This window comes from Eschrichtius robustus, chromosome 12 (genome assembly GCF_028021215.1).
Source record: "Eschrichtius robustus isolate mEscRob2 chromosome 12, mEscRob2.pri, whole genome shotgun sequence".
Classification (NCBI taxonomy): domain Eukaryota; kingdom Metazoa; phylum Chordata; class Mammalia; order Artiodactyla; family Eschrichtiidae; genus Eschrichtius; species Eschrichtius robustus.
This window is the reverse complement of record NC_090835.1, coordinates 1,150,465-1,170,783: the sequence shown is the minus strand read 5'-3', so window position 1 is coordinate 1,170,783 and position 20,319 is coordinate 1,150,465. Positions and strand designations below refer to the sequence as shown.

Here is a 20,319-nt window from a genome sequence, read left to right as displayed (position 1 = left end):
GCCTTGGCACTTTGGAAAGCTCTCCATGTGATTTCAGGTTGTGGCCCGAGTTGAGAACCGCTGGGGAAGAAGTTCTTCCTGTGCAGTAAGAGCACCCGTTCTCCCACACGTGGTGTCCAGGGTGGGTTCTGTTAACAGACAGTTCCCAGCATGGTGGCGGTGATGGCCGTGTGCCACTCCTGTGGATGCAAATTGAGACTCCGAAGTCCTCCTACACCCAGTGGGTCCTGACCGCAGGGAGAGGCTGGCTGTCACGTGACCCGGCTTGTCTGTCTGTGTTAACTGTGGGCTGAATTAATCCAGCAGCTGCCACATTCCCCAAGGATATTAAAGTGCTTGAGCTGCCCCTTCTGGGAGCACAGCCCCTTGTGCCGATGGCCGATGATGGCTGTTTAGAGGTTCCAGCCATGCTTCTGGGTAGCTGAGAGAAATCCCATCAGCCGACCCCGGAAGTGTCAGGTGGGCAGGTGTAATCTGCCCAAATTGATGTCTGATCAAACAGAGGTGGCTGGACATTCCATGGAGCAATGAAGAGGGTGTGAAATGTCTGTTGTATTTTAGGAAAAGGGCAGGGAGGACAGATGCAAAAGGAAACTGAGGTTAGTGCTGGTGCTTTGTGCACTGCTCAAAGAATAAAATGCGGGGTCCCTCTGCCCCTACACACCCTGGCAGAGGGGAGCCGCAGAGAGAACACAGGAGTCTGTTCGCTCACCACATATGTGCCAGTGCCACTTGGCTGCGGCAGCTCTGGGATTCTGCCAGCAGCAAGGTGGACAAGGCTTCTGGCCTCTTGAGCTGACCTTGAAGTGGAGGAGAGAGCCAGGAACCAGGTGAGCAAGTGAATAGCAAAGCAGTGGCAAACTGTGATGTGCAGTACGGGCCCAGTGCAAACAAGGGCAAACTGTGATGTGCAGTACGGGGCCCAGTGCAAACAAGGGCAAACTGTGATGTGTAGTGAGGGCCCAGTGCAGGTCAGAAAGGCCTGAGGGATGGAGGCCGCTCTAGGAGACGTCTTCCATGAGTCCCGGGCACGAGGAGCAGCCATGGGAGATCTGGGGGAGGGTGCTCCGGGGAGAGGGGCCAAAGACCCTGAGGTGGGAAGAGCTGGCGCTGCTGAAGAATGGCTGGAAGCCCCTGGTGAGGACGGGCGGTGAGCGGGAAGGGGTCGAGGAGTGGTGACACAGGAAGGGACAGGACGACTTGTACTCTGAGCCTGCTGGTTGCCCACTGGAGACCTGGAAGCCGGGTGGTGACATGCTCTGATCTACATTCTACCCACTTGCTGTGTGACCTCTCTGGTTTTCACTCTCAGCTGTAAAGAAGGTAAAGGTAGGATGATTATGAGGATTAGAAATCCTGTATGTGGACTTAGCAGAGGAACTGACACATAGGAAATGCTCCGTGAAGGGGCAGCTGCTGTCCTCCCCTCTCCTCCCCCTCCCCCTTGTCTTTATGGGCGTGGCTCACAGCAGTTCCCTCCTTGCCTGAAGGGGACTCTAGCCTCTCTGGGCCTCATGCTACGAGTACTAGTCTGGGCAGTTGTATATTCAAGAATCTGAGTGCCCTCCTGTAGCCCTCCACTGCTGGCTGACTCGGGGGTGAGCGCGGTGTGATGGGGGCCGCTCTCTGTGTCCGCAGGTGGGCTCACCGCATGGAAGCCTTTCGGCGGGGGTGACTGAGCGCCCAGCCAGGCTCTGCTTTCAGTCCTGAGGCTTCCGCTGCACAGATCTTGGGTGCGAGATACCGCGTTTATTTCAAAATGTCACAGCCTCTTCCTTCCTTCCTTCCTTCCTTCCTTCCTTCCTACCTACCTACCTACCTACCTACCTACCGCATTTGCAGAGTGCCAGCTGTAGCTCAAAACTGTGCCAGCCACAAAGAGGCAGCAAGAGAGAGAGAGTCAGTGTGTCCTCAAGAAGGCTACAGCCAGCGGGGAGGGCAGCAAGCCGCCTGGCCCCTGCTGGACAGAGGGTTTGGAGCCCAGAGGAAGCTGTGGAATCTCCCTCCTGAGAGGGCCTGGAAGGGAGGGAGGAGGGAGCCAGGTGGGCAAAGGGGGGAAGAGAAGAAAAGCTGCACATGGAGCACAAACTCCAGCAGCTGAGGGCAAGCACGTGCGGAATGGAGTTATCCGCACGACAGTGGGAAGAGCTGTCTGTCGGCACAAGTGACAGAAAACCCAGTGCCTGCACAGCACAGCCAGGAGCGGGGCTGGGAGCAGGGCTGGAAGCGTGCTGGCTTCGGGTCTAGCTGGATTCAGGGCCCAGACAGCACCGTTAGGGCTGGCTTCCCCCTTCGTGCCTCTCCTCCCTCGGGTTGACCTGTCCTCTAGGGTCGGCTCCTCCTGGACCCATTCGCTTGGCTGGAGCCACTTGAGCCAGTGACTGCGGCTGCGACCACGGTGCCCTGATTGGCTCAGGTCTGGCCCCTTGGGTGGGGCCGATGGAGGACCCCCCGTACGCCAGCACCTGCAGAAGTGAGCTCCCAGGACTCCCTCAGCCCGCGGCTGGAGACACTGTTGTGGTGACTGTTCTCTAGGAACCGGCTCCGTTCTGGGTGACCCTGAAGCCCATGTTTTAACAGCGTGCCCTCTCACTTAGACCCGTGATTTAGTCTTTGACTCTCCGCTGATGTTGCGGGAGCCCTGCCCCGCCCTGGACACGGCCTCCGTGGCCTGCGCCTTCCTAACGGCCATCTCTCGTCCCTGCAGGGCCTTGGTCTTTGTGTCCCACGGAGCGGGGGAGCACTGCGGCCGCTACGACGAGCTGGCTCGGATGCTGGTGGGGCTGGAGCTGCTGGTGTTCGCCCACGACCACGGTGAGTAGCCCGGGGCTGAGCCCCCGCTCCGGGGCGCCCCCTCCCAGTCCTCCCTCCTCCTCAGCTTTCCACTTCTGATTCATGCACTGAAACTGGGAAAAGACGTTCTCCACGGGATGTTTGTAAGTGAAAAATGTGCAGTTATGTCAACAAAGAATGTGTCTGACCAGCAGTTTCTGTTGAGTCTGGGATTGAATGCAGGCTGATTAGAAACCTCCACTGAAAAGCCCGGATGTGTTTGTGTAAGAACTTGCCCCAGGCCAAGTCACCCTCTCTCACGTTTATAAAGCGCTCTCTGCACAGAACGGGCCCTGGTTTCCCCCACAGGACTTCAGACAATGCCATGCTCAGTACAAGTGCCGTACACAGCCCAGTGCGGCCTCAGGATGCTTCCAAAGCATTCAGACCAGGAGAACAGTAAGGGTCTCAAGGGCCGTGTGGTCATGAGAAAACCCCGAACACGGGCACATTCACAAGCACATACAGATGCACGCACACATGTGCACACACACATGTCCCCAGGCCAAGTCTTTGATTCTTCATCAGTAACAAAATCCATAGTAACCATCAGAATGCAGCATTTGTTGCCTAAATCAGTATGTAGTTCCTCAGTCCTTTGGGTGACATTCTCTGTGGCTGGGAAGGCTCCCAGTCGAGATCTTTCTTTGTCTAACAGTCTTAAGAATGAAGAGTTCCTTGTGACTGACCATGGTGATTTCTGCACTGCTTCAATGTAGAAATCTATCATCCTGGCCCAGATCCAGAAACGTTGCTTCCGTTTTATCTGATAGGGAAATAATTAAGTGAAAAGAGGGGTAGGGGAGAAGTGACAGGCCTGGGAGTCCTTGTGACAGGAGGGAAAGCTTGCCTGGGGCGTTTTGTATATAAGGAACTGCAATTTGGTCTACCAAGAGCCCCTTTTCAGCCACATATGTGCAAGGGTCCTCATAACTGAGAATATTGACTAAATTCTTTCTTACTATGGTCGTAATGTTCTGTAGTGCTTTGCAAACAGTCCCAGTGATATTTGTGAGACTGTTTGAGAGAGAATATTCGAGGATTATCTTGATTTTCACTGTGGGACTGTCATTATTTACTTTGCCACCTTCTACACCGTAAGACCCATGATAGGAATGACTTTTTTCCTATCGCGTTTGTCTCTGTTAACGTTTGTTGCAATGAGCTGAACACCATGGGGGCATTCTGAAAGAAAAGAATGTTTGTACTATGCAAACACGAAACACCTCCTACGGAATTTTAAGTTACCTGCTTTTAATCTGGAGGTCAGCTACCTTCTTATCAGCTGCCTTTGGCCAAATCTGTGGGGGGGAGTAACTGTCCTGCCTTGTTTATGTTGTCTGGGCGTAGAAGTTTGAAAAACAATTTGAAAAGCCTTCTTTTTTAGAGTAAAGAGAGAAAAGAAACAGCCTGCCTTTTGATGTTTCCAAATTAACATCCAAATCTGAGGCCTGTCTCTCTCTGACATTCTAAATATAGCTGAAAGCTGGTTGCTTGCATTCACCTGTTTTAAGTTCCTTGATTGATCAGTTTCTTCCAACGACTCACAGGAAATCTCCCGGGCAAGTGCGTGTGGGCGGTGTTTTATTCAAGAAATGAACCCAGTGTGACTTTGGTTGTCTAGAGATGAGTGTGGCTGTGGCTTCCTTAGTGGGAGAAAGCGGGTGCTGGGCTGCCTCTGTGCGGTCTTGTGCCGGCTGGGCAAGCAGACGCTGGTGGTTACGCCCTGTGCCTGGTTGCTTCTCGCAGGGGTGTGGAGGGGAGCGGGGGGGCCGGAGGGACTTGAGCCCAGGCCTGCTGGTTCTGCAGCCCAGCCTCCTTTATCACACCGCACATGACTCGGTGTTCACACCGGCATGACGCCTACAGAGAGGTGCTTCATTCTTTCCCACATAGCTTTTAAATTTAAATAAAGTCTCTATGGGGGAAATGTCAGGGCATTTATGGGGCCAACTGGAGGGATACAAGGATTAAAAAACACAGAGCAAAAACACCTCCCAAGGCCCCAGGGCCTCGCCAGTGCCAGGCTGGCCTAGACCTCCCCGTTTCCAGTCATGCTGTCGGTTGTCATCTGCACTCCTGTGCTTCCGGGGGGACCTGCCCCCCAGATGACAGAAGGGCCCCGACGCAGACATACCTGGGTCCAGGTGTCTGCTGGACTGCGATTCCAGCCGTGAGACTCGGATGCCTGACCATTCCGAGCCTTAGTTTTTTCATCTACCAAATGGGCCAGACAGGGCAGTGATAGAATAAAATAAGGCTACGGGGGCCCAGGGGAGGGTGGTACCTCCTCCCCTTCACTCTGCCAGCCCCTAGACCCCCTCCATCCCCAGCGGGGGACACCGAGGCTGGGAGCAGGGGTGCCGGGTTCTCGGGTCCCCTGCCTGGTTGCAGGGGCTGCAGTGAAGATCGGCTGAAGGATAGATGGAAAACGCTTCACAGAGTAAACAGACCTACCAAGGGCGGTTTCATGGCTGGTTTCTGTAACACAATTTGTAGAAACCCGGGTTTCTACAAATGCTGTGCTAACTTGATTTTAAGGTAAATCTCCTTGCTCAGCTGTGCTCCAGCAAGAAACCTGGAGACTCTGGGTTGGGTGGTGTGGCTGGCAGCCTGGTGTGCACGGCAAGGTGCTCAGTTAGCACCCCGCTTACCTGTGTTTTCTGTTTGACCTTAGAATGTTCCAGGATGACCTCATGGGCCTCAGGGCTTTGCCAGAAATGAGAATTATATTCCTGCCCTTTACTGAGTGCCATCTGCATGCCAGGCTCTGACCAAGGCCCTTTTCGTGCAATTTCCAACCCCTCATAACAGTTATTAATACGTTACCCCGTTCAGAGGTGAGGGTCTGAGGCTCTCCTTGTCCACCAGAGCACACGTACCAGTCGGGGGGCTGTTTGACTGCATCAGACCCCTGACCTCGGTAGCTTACCAAACAAAGGTTTATTTTTCTCCCATGACATGCGAAGCCCGAGGCGGCTTCGGGACGCCGCCGTGCCGTCCACGCCCAAGGCTCCCTCCGTAGCTTGGCTCAGCTGTTCTCAGCGCATGGCTTTCATGCCCACGGGTACCAGCTCCAGCTCCCGGGCTCAGCAGGAGGCAGTGCAGAGCTCCCCGTCGTGTTGCAGCTACACCGCAGGTGCCAGGACAGCATCACGCGGCCAAGGCCAGCTGCAAGGGAGGCAGGAGATCTAACTTGTTTGCTGCGTGTTTGCTGGTTCAGACAAAACAGGGCCCTGTTGCTAAGAAAGGCACCCAGGATGGACGCTAAAGCACCGTCTCCTCTGACAGCCACGCTTCCAGGCGTGTTCTTTAAGAGAGCATTTCTCATCCGTTTCTGCTTTATATATTTTCTGAGCTATGTTTAGCACAGTGTCACCTTTCTATGTGCTTTCAGAAGGTGTAGACGTGAAGGTTATTATTAGGATCGTCAGTGTGTAGTGGTGAAGGTTGCCAATCGTGCGTTAACCTTGGGTCAGGTGCTGTACGAGGAGCAGTGCACGGACACAGGCACTGGCATCCTGATGGCCGAGGGACCTGCCCCCCCCGCCCCCTTAAGCAGCCCCTGTGAAGCGCTCAGCTTTGTCCTAGTACTTTTACCCTGAGGGGTAACTCTTCCTTTGGTGGAGGCAACGGAAACTGACTTACGGTGTCGTGTGCTCGCTTCTCGCTCAGCCCCACAGCCTTCTCCTTGCTGTGCGGCCCAGGCCTGGGCAGAGAGTAGAGGCATCAGCAGTGTTTGCCGAATGAGTGAAGGAGGGAGTGTATGACCCAGAATAGATCAGACCAGAGACGCTAGGAATATCAGCAACCACTCACGTGAAAGGACCTGCGTCAGCAGGGTGGAGAGGACCCAGCAGGGGGACCAGGACTTGGTCTGGTGGCCGAGGCTGGGGCAGGGCTGCTGTCGACTGAGCTGGGGCAGGGGAGCCTTGAGGCCTCTAACTCGGGTGCTCGAGGCAGGCTCGGCCACCCACCGGCACACGGCTTCCCAACGCCTGGCAGGCTGACGAGGTGCTGGGTCTTGTCGGCTGAGTAGAGGAGCTTGAGGGGAGAAGAAAGGGTGTAGAGGAGGGGCCCATAGCTGAGAGCCGTGGTCCTCTCCGGGGATGCCCCTGAAACACTGGGGGTCTTGAAAAATACTGATGCTGGGGCCCCTCACTCCACAGAGACTCTGATCTCTCGGGACTTTGGTGTGGCCGTGGTGTCAGGACCTTTGAAATCCCCCAGGTGAGTCTAGCAAGCAGCTGAGGTTGAGAACCACCGTCCCAGGCAGAGGAGGCCGTGCCGTACCGGCAAAACTCAGACGCATGGGATCGCACGCTTACGTCCTGTTCAGGTGGGACTCCCGGCCCGAGGGTTTAGCTGGACCCTGGAGTCTAGCCCCAGGAACGGAGGGGGAGCCAGCCCCTGGCCTGCGAAGCTCAGGGCTCTGTGGTGAGACCCTGTGGACGCTCGGGAAGGACGCTAAGCAGGGAGTGACCACCCGGCGAGATGGGATCCAGGGCAGGGCCAGCGAGGGAGGGGGCGGCAGGCGGAGTTGGGGGAGCTTCCGGGAGGTCTGAGCAGGTGGAGAAGCAGGGGTGGGAGTTTGTGTGCTGTTCTAAATACAGCACCGAGGAAGCCGGGCCTCTCGTTCACGCCGTCCCTGGTCACCAGCTGCTCACGGTGACTCACTGGAAGCCCCTTGGAGCAGTGGTATGAGCGGGAGAGAGGGGCCGGAGAGGCGGGCAGCCCCCAGTCCCGCCTGCCGCTGGGGCGGGGTGTTGGGAGGACGTGGGCGGCGGGAGCCCTTCCGTCTCCAGCACAGCGGCTCCAGGCCCTTCCCGTGAACAGCCTCCCGACTGCACCGCGGTGCGTTCGCAGTTACACTGGTGGGGCCCGAGTTGCCCTCTCTTTATTGACAGAGTATAAAAGACCCATTCCTAACTGATGAACAGTGAACTAATTATGTGCAAATGTTTGAGGGAAAGTGTTAAAGGCAGTTTGTATGTGTCTTATTTATCTTTTAACTTTTTAAAAAACTCAGCCGGGGCTGGGGTGTATGTGAGAAGAGGAAGCTCTGGGGGAGTGTCTGTGGGCGGCGGTTAAGCCTGACTCTCTTTGGTGGGAGCCCTGCCCAGTCAGAAGAAGAGTATTTAGGAAATTCAAGGGGAGAAGGAGGTACGTGTGTGTTTTCCACGCAGGGAGTTTTGAGTCAAGGCCCCTTGCGGGATCTAGTCTATAATTGCTGTCAGTTACACTCATATGTTCTGTTTCCAGTGTTTGAAAACTGTGTACATTTGTTGCTGTAGTAAACATGAGAGTGAAATGGACGCCTGGAGAGTGCACGGGGCCCCACCCGCGGTGGGTGCAGGCGTCCGACGCAGAAGGCAGGCCCCAGCCGCCTCTGGGTCCCTTCCAGGCCCTCGTGGTCCCTCCTCCTTGCCCTTCTGTATGCGCGTTATGCATCCCCAGACCTGCCAGCTTGGATATCCGTCTCTGACGTGGGATTGTTTGGTCCCTTGCCTCTTTCTTGCGTGAAGCAAAAGCCTCCACGAGCCTCCGTTTCCTCATCTATAAAATGAAGAAGATGATGATGATGACACAGCAGTGAAGCTGCCTGTGGCTGAGACAGATTGAGAGAGACCGGGTTCACACCTGGGGGCAGCAGGGTCCCAGGAAGGCCGGTGGAAACCCAGACGGCTGGGCCCACCCCCAGATTTTCAGCTTCAGTTGGGCAGGTTCCAAGGAGTGGGCCAGGGTCACCACAGGTGTTTCTTGGGTAGAATTTACTTTAAGTAAGGTGCAGCGTCGGGAATTCCCTGGCGGTCCAGTGGTTAGGACTCCGCGCGTCCACTGCCTGGTCGGGGAACTAAGATCCTGCATGCCATGTGGTGCGGCCAAAAAAATAAAAAAAAAAAGTGCAGCGTCAATGTCGTTGAACTTGGAAGTGTAATATCTGCAGTCAGCAGACTGGGCATCTCCTGCAGCAGATACAGCCCGGGGACCTCCCTTGTGCAGTCTGTGCTGGGCGTGGGCTGCAGAAATGACACAGACCCGGGTACCTACCTCCAGAGCCTCCCAGGGCAGGGAAGGCGGCAGGTACCCTGGGCCTCTGGTGGAAGTGTCCCTGGGGTAAAGGGGGACGGGTCTTCCCTGGAGGGGGAGCATGGGGAGAGGCTTCAGAGTACACGACTCCGGTGACCTGGGACAGGGCACTAAGCCTCCCCGAGCCTCCGTTTCCCCACCTGTGACTGAGTCATAGCATCTACCCGGTGAGGAAACATGATGTGGTAGCTGCCGGGCGCCTATCAATATCAGTAGATATCGGCGCTGCCCTCCGCCACCCACAGACCCCTGCCGTCTTCATCCCCAGACGCGGTCTTCAAGACGAGGACCTCATTGTCCCCAGACTAGGGGCGTACTTCCCATCTTCTCTGAAGCAAGGGGCTCACGCTCCCCGTTTTATTTAAGCCGAACTCCATGTCACCCTCGACGGGACCTCTTGAAGGATGTCCCTGTCACCGAGCGCCCTCTTTATCACCATCTGGGGGCTTCCCTTTATCATGTCCGTTCTTTACCCGCTACTGATTCCATTTTTAAAGACATTTAGGGGACTTCCCTGGCAGTCCAGTGGTTAAGTCTTCGCATTCCAGTGCCGCGAGTGCGGGTTCGATCCCTGTTCAGGGAGCTAAGATCCCACGTGCCTCACGGCCAAAAAACCAAAACAAAATAGAAGCAATATTGTAACAAATTCAATAAAGACTTTAAAAATGGTCCACATCAAAAAGAAAAAAATCTTAAAAAAAAAATGAATAAAAATAAAGACATTTAGACAGTGATTGCTGGGGAAGGTGCCCTGATCTATTCATTCACATGTGAAGCAGGTGACAAAAACACGCAGCCCTTTTGAGGGTCAGAGGCAAGTTTTGGTCTGAATCCTGCATCAGGCTCAGCGTGAGGGGCTTTGAGAGCCACATGGATGCTTCTGGAAGCCCAGTGCCGTCTTTTCTCGTCTCAGGGCAGGAAGTGCCTGATAACTTGTCACCCTGTTACCTTTCTAAAGGAATTTCCTCCAAAGGAGTGTTTGTTCACTCAGAACTACTCACCTGGCCCCGAGGTGGAAATATTTCAGGCTTTCTGGTAAGGGGAAAACAGACTCCACTCTCCGTCTCTGGAGGAAGCAGTTTCTGGAGTGTTCAGGTGTGTCACGTGTTGGAGGAGGAGAACAGTCGAATTACCTACATGTGGTGCTGTGCTAAAAAGGAAAAGTGGGTAATTCTAGGGAAGGGAGCTCTTCTCAGCACCACGGATGCTCTGTGCACAGGTCAGGAACTGAGAGAAGATGGACCTCATTTTAACGTATATGTAGGTTATATTTGAAACTAGAGCAAAACATGTACCTTGGTTATCTGGGAGACTTGAGTTCAAGTCAGTTCAACCACTTGCTGGCCCTGTGACCCCAGACAAGTTGCCCAAGCTCCCTGAGCCTCAGTGTTCTCAGCTACAGCAAGAGAAGGATCACAGTCTCTACCTACCCCATAGGGTCAGTGAGGGGATCAAGTGAGGTAGTGCATGTAGAGGGCCTGGCCCCGTGTGGGGACTGGACACGCGACACCCACACAGGCCCCACCCCCTCCAAGTGCAGGTCACTAGGGTAAGGGAAGCAGGGAAGAACGAGACAGGCAGGGCGGGGGGACAGTCCCTGCAGAAATGGCTCCAGGTGAGCTGAGACTTGAATGACAGCTGGGACTCCATCCAGGCAGAGGTGCAGAGGCGCAGGGGCCCGGGGCAGGACGCGGGCGCGGGCTTCCCCGTCACGAGCTAGGCACCATGAGTCAGAGGCGTGTCCTCCTGCATTAAAGGTGAGCATCCCAAGCTTTGGAGAGGCAGAGGCCAGGTCACGTCGTAGGAAGGGCGTGCGGGTTCCCTGCACCATCCAGGATGCGGATGGTTGAGAAGAGAAGCCGTGATCGGGCTGGGTGACCAAAGCCTGGGGCTTGGGGACCATCAGCCGCTCGGGAGGAAGGGAACCTGCTGCTGCCAGAGCCTCACAGATGGCCTGGACCAGGGTGCCGAGCAGGGCTTGGCTGCTTCAAACGGATCAGCTCCTGGGTCGCTACGACCACCGTCAAGCAGCTTGGTGGCCAAGGGATTCTGGAGGCCTGGGTAGCATCAGCCACCTCCTAACGCACTGCTTTGTGTGGGCGCTGGACCAGCGTGTGCCTGCGGCTGCAGCCTACCCGGCGGCCCGGCCACCTCCAGCACCAGCTGCGGGCCTGCCACTGCCCACCCTCCCGCCGGGTCTCCCTGCCCCGGGTCCCCTCAGTGTTCCTGCGACACCTTCCAGCAGAGGAAGGTTCTTCTCCACGGTGCCTTTTCGGCTGTCTGTCCACACGTTGGCCTCTTAGCTCCTCCAGCTTTGGAGCCGGGACTTTTTCTCCTGGTCACTCCCTGAGGGGAGGTGTCATGACTGGGAAATAAGGAAGCTGAGTGGCCTCTGAGGTCGCTGCCATCCTCTCTCTAGTCGGGGCCCATCCCTGGGGGGAGCGAGGTAGGGAGAGACAGGGTCGGGGGAAGGAGGATACTGGAGGAGACCCCACAGAGGGCAGGGTCAGGGGCGCAGAGCTCAGAGCAGAGCAGGAAATGGACACCAGCCCGGGCCTGCACCGGGTCAGCAGCAGGACATGTCCGGGGGCCTTGTGCTTGGACAGCAGAGGTCCCCACCTGGTTTGGGCAGGAAGGAGGGGGCCTGATGGCCTTCAGTATCCGGAGCCTCCCGTTCCGGGCTGAGTCAGAGCTGTCCTTGACCCTTCAGAGCCTACAGCCGTGGACGGGTTGCTGGCCAGGCGGCTCGGGGGGCTGGTGCCTTTAGCTGTCGATTTATGACACCCTTGGTCACGGGCGTCTTAAAAACGAGCTGTGGAGATGTGCTCTCTGGGCCTTTTCTTCCCGGGCAGCTGCTCCCTGGCTGCTGGGTTCGTGTGCCGGCAACCCTGGCGACCCCCGAGCACGCCAGCCCGTGCCCTGCGTTGCGCTCCACGAGGCCAGCTCCTCCCCACCGCGTGCCAGGCGCCTTCTAAATTGAAACCGTCTGCACCCGCTTAGGTAACAATTACTTTGGATTATTTTTTCCCATCTGCAAACGCTGAGTCTTTTCCTGAAGACGTTCAAGTCGGGTGGATCGGCACCTGTCTCCAGTGTTAGGGACCCGCAGACTCTTCCAGCGCACGTGAGACCAGGGGCCGGGAGCGGCCAGGGTGAGAGGCAGGACCTGGAGTGATCGCCTGGGTTCAAACCAGCAGGCAGATGGTGTGGTCAGGGACGCGACCCGGGGCCCCCCTTCCTTGTGAGGTGGGGATGCTGGCGGTGGTGCCTGGATGCAGAGCTCCCGTGGTCGCCACCCGGGAGGCCCGAGAGTGAGCAGGCCTGGCCCAGGGGAGCCTGGCAGGGGTGGCCGCGGGTCCTACACGTGGACTCGTGACTGGAGCTAAAATGGTGATTGTGGCTGCCGTCCTCTTTTGGTCCCCGACAAAGCCGCAGGCCGCAGCAGGCCTGCAGGGACGGCCCGTCTCCTCGATTCAGGCGTGGTGGGTGCGGGTTCAGGGTCCCACCCTGAACAGCAGGCTGGGGCCAGGACCCAGGTCCCCACACGTCTCCCCAGGCTTGGGAGCTGCCGCTGCCCTTCAGTATGTTAACATTAGAAATAACTGGCTGCAGATGGACCAGGAAGAGGAGCCACCGAAAGAAATTTTAGAACAGGTGGGGCCAGAGTCGGCTTCACTGGGATGTGTCCCTGGGGAAGGCCACGCTGACGGCCCCATGGGGGGCTGCCTGGGGGAGGGGCCTCGTCTCTGTTCTGTGAGCTGGAGCCTTTCGGAAGTGGGAGCCCAACAGCATGGGACGGGGCCTGGCCGGCCCACCAAGAGCTAAAAATAACTGCTGAGATGCCGCCAAGGGCCAGGGCCTCTGGGAGAAGGGGAGCAGCCGGCGGGTTCCCTCCCCCCACCCTGGGAAAGGACCCCAAGTGGCAGACGAGGCGCTTCACAAGTGCCTGTTACCCACCTGCAAATAACGAAGGCCCAGCTGCGCCTGCTTCTTTCCCGAGGGTGTTTTGTAGCCTTTGCTTAATTTCGCTGCACACGTTGCTTCCAAGGTAGCAAGAGGGATCTTCGCTCCATTTCCCAGGTGAGGCAACGAGCCGGGCGGGCCGGGACCAGAACCAGAACTCCTGCTCACAGCTCTGGGAAGCGCCCTCAGTGCCTTGATTTCTGTCCCATTAGCGGTAAGAGGAAGAAGTCAAAGGCCGCCGAGGACCCCAGCGGGATACTCAGACCAGGGGCATCTCATGGACAAGCACCCTGGGGGCACCTCGCGTATTCGGCACCTGCCTGGACATCCGAGAAGGAAGCTCTGCGTGTGAAACCTGGGCGAGTCGGAGCCGGAGAGCTGGGCTCCCAGGGGCCAGGCCGGAGAAGTGAGTTTGCAGGACACGCTGGGACGGACGTGGCCTGAGTGGCTGCACCCAGGCTCTGCCCTAGACGAGCTGTGTGCTGGGCCTCTCTGGGCCTCTGCATCTGCAAAAATGAGACCAGAGAAACCTGCGGCGTGAGCTGGACCTAACGCAGAACATGCTCGGAACCGAGCGTGAAGTCGGGGTGCGGTCTCCGCCCGAGGCCACTGCACGGTAGCAGCTTCCCCAGGAGGACCGTGGGCTCCTGCCTTGATTCTGGAAGCAGAGGGTGGGCAGCAGGGGCCCTGCCTGCTGGAGCTGGAGGAGCCCTGGAGAGACCCCTGTTCCTTAGCATCTCACGCCCACCCAGATCCAAGCCAGCCAGCCCAACACAGCAGTGTGGAGGAAGGGGGTTGCCTGGTGAGCCCCAGAAAGCAGGCAGACTGTCATCGCCTCCTGGGGGGCGACCCCCACACTGCAGGCCCCTCTCAGCATGGTCAGCCAGAAGCACGCACCCAGCTGTAAGCGCCAAGACAGCAACTCAGTGACCCGGCTTCCTGGGTCCTGCCTGGAACCTCCTGCGTAACAGGGTCTCGGTGAACGTCTGCTGAATTATGAGGCAGTTGACGAAAAACGATCATTTCTCTGGGTTTGCCCAAGTTCAGACTCGTGAATCGTGTGTGTGTGTGTGTGTGTGCGTGTGTGTGTGTTTATGTTTATGAATTTGGACTAGAGGATGGGCCCTGTTTAAAGAAAATCAAATAACGCTTTCCCACTGGGGAACATCCATCTTCTCCGTGCTAGTATTTTTTTCCATGGATCACCCCCCACTTACCCCTTGCAGCAATGTGGTGAGACAGCAAACGTGCCCATGGAGGAAAAGCAAGCTCGCTCAGAGATGGAGAGTAACTTGCCCAAGGCAACACAGCCAATGCGGGGAGGTGTGGGGCGGGGGGGGGAGCAAAGCTGGATTCAAATCCCCAAACCCTTTGCCTTGCTAAGACCTTGACTTTTGGAAAACTGCTTTGGAGTGAGGTGTCGCAGGCCCTGTCCGACCGGCGATGGCTGTGAGCAGCCTGGCTTGGAGTGCAGTCCCCAGGCAAGTGGCCCTGGGGTTTCTGCACCTCCCAACAGAAGTGCCCAAGCAGCTCCAGGAACAGCTTGTGACGCACAGTCTGTCGGGGGAGGGGTGCCAGCTCCCCACCGAGCCCTCCGCCAGGGCTCTGCTCGAAGATGCTCTGACCCCCGTGGGCGGCACCCAAGCTCAGCCAGCGGACAGAGAGTGCTGGGCCGATTCCAGGAGTGGAAACGCAGTCCTTCTGCCCCCCCGATTCCTCAGAGACGGTGTCGCCGCATTTCCCACGCTGACTGCATCCTCTGAGCACCACGGGGGGTGGGGCTCCCCGTTTTCAGAGTGAGCCCAGCCTGGGCGAGCTTTGTGTGATGCTCCAGAGGGACGCAGCTCGGGGTCTGGCCCCGTGTTTCTGGCTGTGTGACTGGGACAGTCCAGTCTCTCTCTCAGAGCCACGTTATCCCCGTCTGTGTGACGGGCCTGAGGCTTCCCCTAGAGACCCTAAATCACTGCAGCCAGCATAAACTCCATGTGCAGTAAATGCATGATTCTTCCCCTCCCCTCCGCTCTGCTCTCGTTAGGAAGTTTGAGACCGCCCTCCCGGCCACGCTTGCTTCCTTACTTCAGCACAGGAAACCAAGTTGGCTGGCAGGGGCCAGCTGTCTTCCCCAGAGTCGAGGAGAAGGGCCGGATCATTTTGGCACCATAATAGTAATTATTTCTTTCCCTGGCTATTGTGCAGATGTCACCAGGTCGGAATACTCGCTTAGAGGGTTTTTTCAGTGGAAACTTGCTCTTTTACCAAAAAAGGAGAGGAATCATCTGTGGTGCTTCATCTCAAGGCCCAGGGACAGAGTCCAAGGCCCCTGGGGGGTGGGGGGAGGGCTGGGCTGATCTGGAGCAGGTCAACCCCTCCTTGTGTCCACCGACCCACCAGCCAAGAGCCCCTGAGGTCATGCGGCTCCCGGGCTTGAAGCATCTTGGTAAAACGGCACCGTTTCTGTGAACTAAAGTTTCTCCAAGCGGGAGAAGCTGCCGTGAGATGTGAGGACAGGCCTGTGATGAGATTTCTAAATGACGCAGGTGGACACAGGCGTCCCTCTCGAGCTCGAGACCCAGAACGGGGGTGAGCTGACCTCTACTGAACACGCTGTGTGCCGGGCACGATACTGGGGGCGCTCTCTCGCATCTGTGTGGGGACAGGTCTGGACACAGTTGAGACGTTGGCTGGCCTCCCGGGACCTGCCTGACCCCGTGCGTTTCCCCTGCCGCTGTCACAGAATAGGGGACCATTTGAAGTAGCTGTTGGGAGCCTCCTAGACCATCCTCACCTGCGAGGACACCAGTCACAGTTTGAAGCTAGTGTGTCTATACACATTTTCAAGTTTCCCCTTTAGCGATAGCTTGTCATCGTCATGGTAAATTGGCTGGTTTTCCCATAAAGTATGTGTGACTTTAAGGCCTTTTTAAAGAGCGATCGAGAAAAGAAAACTGTAAGTGATGTCCCCACTCTCCATGCTCCAACAGCAGAACTGCTGAGAGCACAGAGGATGCTTTGTCTCCCAGTGCCGGGGACGGGGGGCGCCCGGGAGGAGGTGCTGTGGGTTGAACCTGCTGCGGGGCCGGGATCGTGGGTCAGTTTGCACAGAGAACTCGTGCCATTTCCTCCACATCCGAGAGCTTCACTCCTTCATCCGTTCATTTCTTCATTCACTTGTTCATTCTGTGATTTACTGATCACCTGCCAGGGCCAGGCCGGCTTCACACCTGTGAAGGAGACGGCGCAGTCCCTGCCTTGTCAGACACTAAGCGGAAATGAATGACTTCAGAGTGTATAACTCAGAGATCAGTGTCAAGAGGAAGATGAAACGGGGTGGGGTGGGCAGTGGAGCAGGAGGCTGGCCTCACTGAGGTGGTGACAGCTGAGCCGAGACCAGAGGAGGGGAGGGAGGGGAGGGGGGCCGTGAGTGTCCGGGCCGCAGGGCACCTGCAGAGACCAGGCGGCAGGAGAGCAGGCGCCGTGGGCGGAGGGGGAGGTGACACAGGTGACAAGGGCAGGCCATGTAGGGCCCAGTGGACCCTGGGCCCCTCGTCTGTAAAATGGGAGTAAGAGACCTCACGCGCTGTGCTGCAGACTTGATGGCATCGCCGGCGCCAACACGTGTGGGGGGAGCTCAGTGACCTTGAGCAAACACGTACCCCTTTCCTGCAGCACAGACGCAGGCTGGCAGCCTTCATCCCAAGGCGCTGATGCACCTGGCCAGAGGCAGCCGAGTTGGGGTGCCCTGAGCCTGCTTCAGGTGTCCCCCAGCTCACGACACCATCGCAGCTTCCTTCGTGTCCCCAGGGCTCTTCCGGGACTTTATCTTTTAGGAGTTCAGGGAGGAGTTTCTTCCTCTGGGGGAATCCATTCATCTGGGAATGGGGACACATCTCCTGCCAGACTCAGGGCTGGGCCTCGAGCTGTCTCACTGGTTTTGGGGAGTTGGAGGGTCCCAGAGCTAAGATGTAGGATCCTTGAGGACAGGAACCGTGTTGCTAATTGTACATGTATGTGTGTATTATGTACTGTATGTTGTATGTGTGTATTATGTATTGTATGTCGTATGTGTGTCTGTGCCCTGGGATATGCCTCGTAAAGGTTCTCACAAACAGTAAGAAATCAGTAGGGAAGTTCCTGGTGTTCCAGTGGTTAGGACTCAGCGCTTTCACTGCCGAGGGCCTGGGTTCAATCCCTGGTCGGGGAACGAGGATCCTGCATGGTGCAGCCAGAAAAAAAGAAAAGAAATCAAGAAATACTTGTAGATCACAGCTTTTCTGACCGAATCAGTCAGCAATTGCCACAGTAATATTGTGTAGCAAAGCCCCCCAGACTCGTGAGCGTAAGACAACAATAGCTTTGTTTTTCTTGTGTGCCTGTAGGTTAGCTGACTTGGGCCGGGCCTGGCTGCGCTCAGATCGGGTCCGGTCCTCTCCATGAGCTCTCATCCTCCTTGGGCCAGTGGTCTAGCCAAATCCTGCTCCTCCCAGGGTGATGTCAGAAGCATGAGAGAATGGTGGGACCATGTGATGCTTTTTAAAGTCTCGGCTCAGACTGGCCCCACCATCACCTCTGCCCATAGTCCACTGGCCAAGCCCAAGGTCGGGACATCATACATTCCTCACCAGGTGTGAGGACCCACAGTGACTTGGGGCAGAGAGCTCAGGTGGAGGAGGTTTCCCTAGAAAAGAGCTGAGGCTCATCCCAGTGTTGACCTGGGCCCAGGTTATCAACGATGGAGCCCAAGGTGATTTTAAACAGTACGTAGGCAATCACTTCTTATTTTATTATTTTTACTAATTTTTGGCCATGGTATTCTATTCTATTCTATTCTGTTTATTGATTGATTGATTGATTGATTGCTGTGTTGGGTCTTCGTTTCTGTGCGAGTGCTTTCTCTAGTTGTGACAAGCGGGGGCCACTCTTCATCACGGTGCGCGGGCCTCTCACTATCGTGGCCTCTCTTGTTGCGGAGCTCAGGCTCCAGACGCGCAGGCTCAGTAGTTGTGGCTCACGGGCCCAGCCGCTCCGCGGCATGTGGGATCCTCCCAGACCAGGGCTGGAACCCGCGTCCCCTGCATTAGCAGGCAGACTCTCAACCACTACGCCACCAGGGAAGCCCCCCTTATTTTAAAAGATATATGTTTATTGACCAGAGGGCAGACAGCAGAAGCAAGGAGAACTACAATCCTGCAGCCTGTGGAACAAAAACCACATTCACAGAAAGGTAGACAAGATGAAAAGGCAGAGGACTATGTACCAGATGAAGGAGCAAGAAAAAACCCCAGAAAAACAACTAAATGAAGTGGAGACAGGCAACCTTCCAGAAAAAGAATTCAGAATAATGATAGTGAAGATGATCCAGGACCTCGGAAAAAGAATGGAGGCAAAGATCGAGAAGGTGCAAGAAATGTTTAACAAAGACCTAGAAGCATTAAAGAACAAACAAACAGTGATGAACAATACAATAACTGAAATGAAAACTACACTAGAAGGAATCAATAGCAGAATAACTGAGGCGGAAGAACGGGTAAGTGACCTGGAAGACAGAATGGTGGAATTCACTGCTGTGGAACCGACTAAAGAAAAAAGAATGAAAAGAAATGAAGACAGCCTAAGAGACCTCTGGGACAACATTAAACGCAACAACATTCGCATTATAAGGGTCCCCGAAGGAGAAGAGAGAGAGAGAGAGGACCCGAGAAAATATTTGAAGAGATTATAGTTGAAAACTTCCCTAACGTGGGAAAGGAAATAGCCACCCAAGTCCAGGAAGTGCAGAGTCCCATACAGGATAAACCCAAGGAGAAACACGCTGAGACACATAGTAATCAAATAGGCAAAAATTAAAGACAAAGAAAAATTATTGAAAGCAGCCAGGGAAAAATGACAAATAACATACAAGGGAACCCCAATAAGGTTAACAGCTGATTTCTCAGCAGAAACTCTACAAGCCGGAAGGGAGTGGCATGACACATTTAAAGTGATGAAAGGGAAGAACCTACGACCAAGATTACTCTACTTGGCAAGGATCTCATTCAGATTCGACGGAGAAATCAAAAGCTTTACAGACAAGCAAAAGCTAAGAGAATTCAGCATCGCCAAACCAGCTCTCCAACAAATGCTAAAGGAACTTCTCTAAGTGGGAAACACAAGAGAAGAAAAGGACCTACAAAAACAAACTCAAAACAATTTAAAAAATGGTAATAGGAACATACATATCGATAATTACCTTAAACGTGAATGGATTAAGTGCTGCAGCCAGCAGACACAGGATCGCTGAGTGGATACAAAAACAAGACCCATATGTATGCTGTCTACAAGAGACCCACTTCAGACCTAGGGACGCATACAGACTGAAAGTGAGGGAATGTAAAAAGGTACTCCATGCAAATGGAAATCAGAAGAAAGCTGGAGTAGCAATACTCATATCAGATAAAATAGACATTAAAATAAAGAATGTTACAAGAGACAAGGAAGGACACTACATAATGATCAAGGGATCAATCCAAGAAGAAGATGGAACAATTATAAATATATATGCACCCAACACAGGAGCACCTCAATACCTAAGGCAACTGCTAACAGCTATAAAAGAGGAAATCGACAGTAACACAGTAATAGTGGGGGACTTTAACACCTCACACCAATGGACAGATCATCCAAACAGAAAATTAATAAGGAAACAGAAGCTTTAAATGACACAATAGACCAGACAGATTTAATTTATATTTATAGGACATTCCATCCAAAAACAGCAGATTACACTTTCTTCTCAAGTGCACACGGAACATTCTCCAGGATAGATCACATCTTGGCTCACAAATCAAGCCTCAGTAAATTTAAGAAAATTGAAATCATATCAGGCATCTTTTCTGACCACAATGCTATGAGATTAGAAATCAATTACAGGGAAAAAAACATAAACACAAACACATGGAGGCTAAACAATATGTTACAAAATAACCAAGAGATCACTGAAGAAATCAAAGAGGAAATCAAAATACCTAGAGACAAATGATAACGAAAACACGACGATCCAAAGCCTATGGGATGAAGCGAAAGCAGTTCTAAGAGGGAAGTTTATAGCAATAGAATCCGACCTCAAGAAATAACAAACATCTCAAATAAACAATCTAACCTTAACACCTAAAGCAACTAGAGAAAGAAAAAACAAAACCCAAAGTTAGCAGAAGGAAAGAAATCCTAAAGATCAGAGCAGAAATAAATGAAATAGAAACAAAGAAAACAGTAGCAAAGATCAATAAAACTAAAAGCTGGTTCTTTGAGAAGATAAACAAAATTGATAAACCATTAGCCAGACTCATCAAGAAAAAGAGGGATGAGGACTCAAATCAATAAAATTAGAAATGCTAAAGAAGTTACAACAGACACTGCAGAAATACAAAGCATCCTAAGAGACTACTACAAGCAACTCTA

The 20,319-nt window shown here is 54.5% G+C and overlaps 1 protein-coding gene across 3 annotated transcripts in view; it reads left to right on the top strand.

The window, feature by feature from the left end:
• The window catches only part of MGLL (monoglyceride lipase), a 103,312-nt gene that overhangs the window by 32,420 nt on the left and 50,573 nt on the right, over positions 1–20,319 (top strand). For all 3 annotated transcript variants that reach the window (XM_068558960.1, XM_068558959.1, XM_068558958.1), the window contains exon 3: positions 2,708–2,814. In XM_068558960.1, coding sequence (XP_068415061.1) covers positions 2,708–2,814 — 107 coding nt within the window. The remainder of the gene's footprint in view (positions 1–2,707; positions 2,815–20,319) is intronic.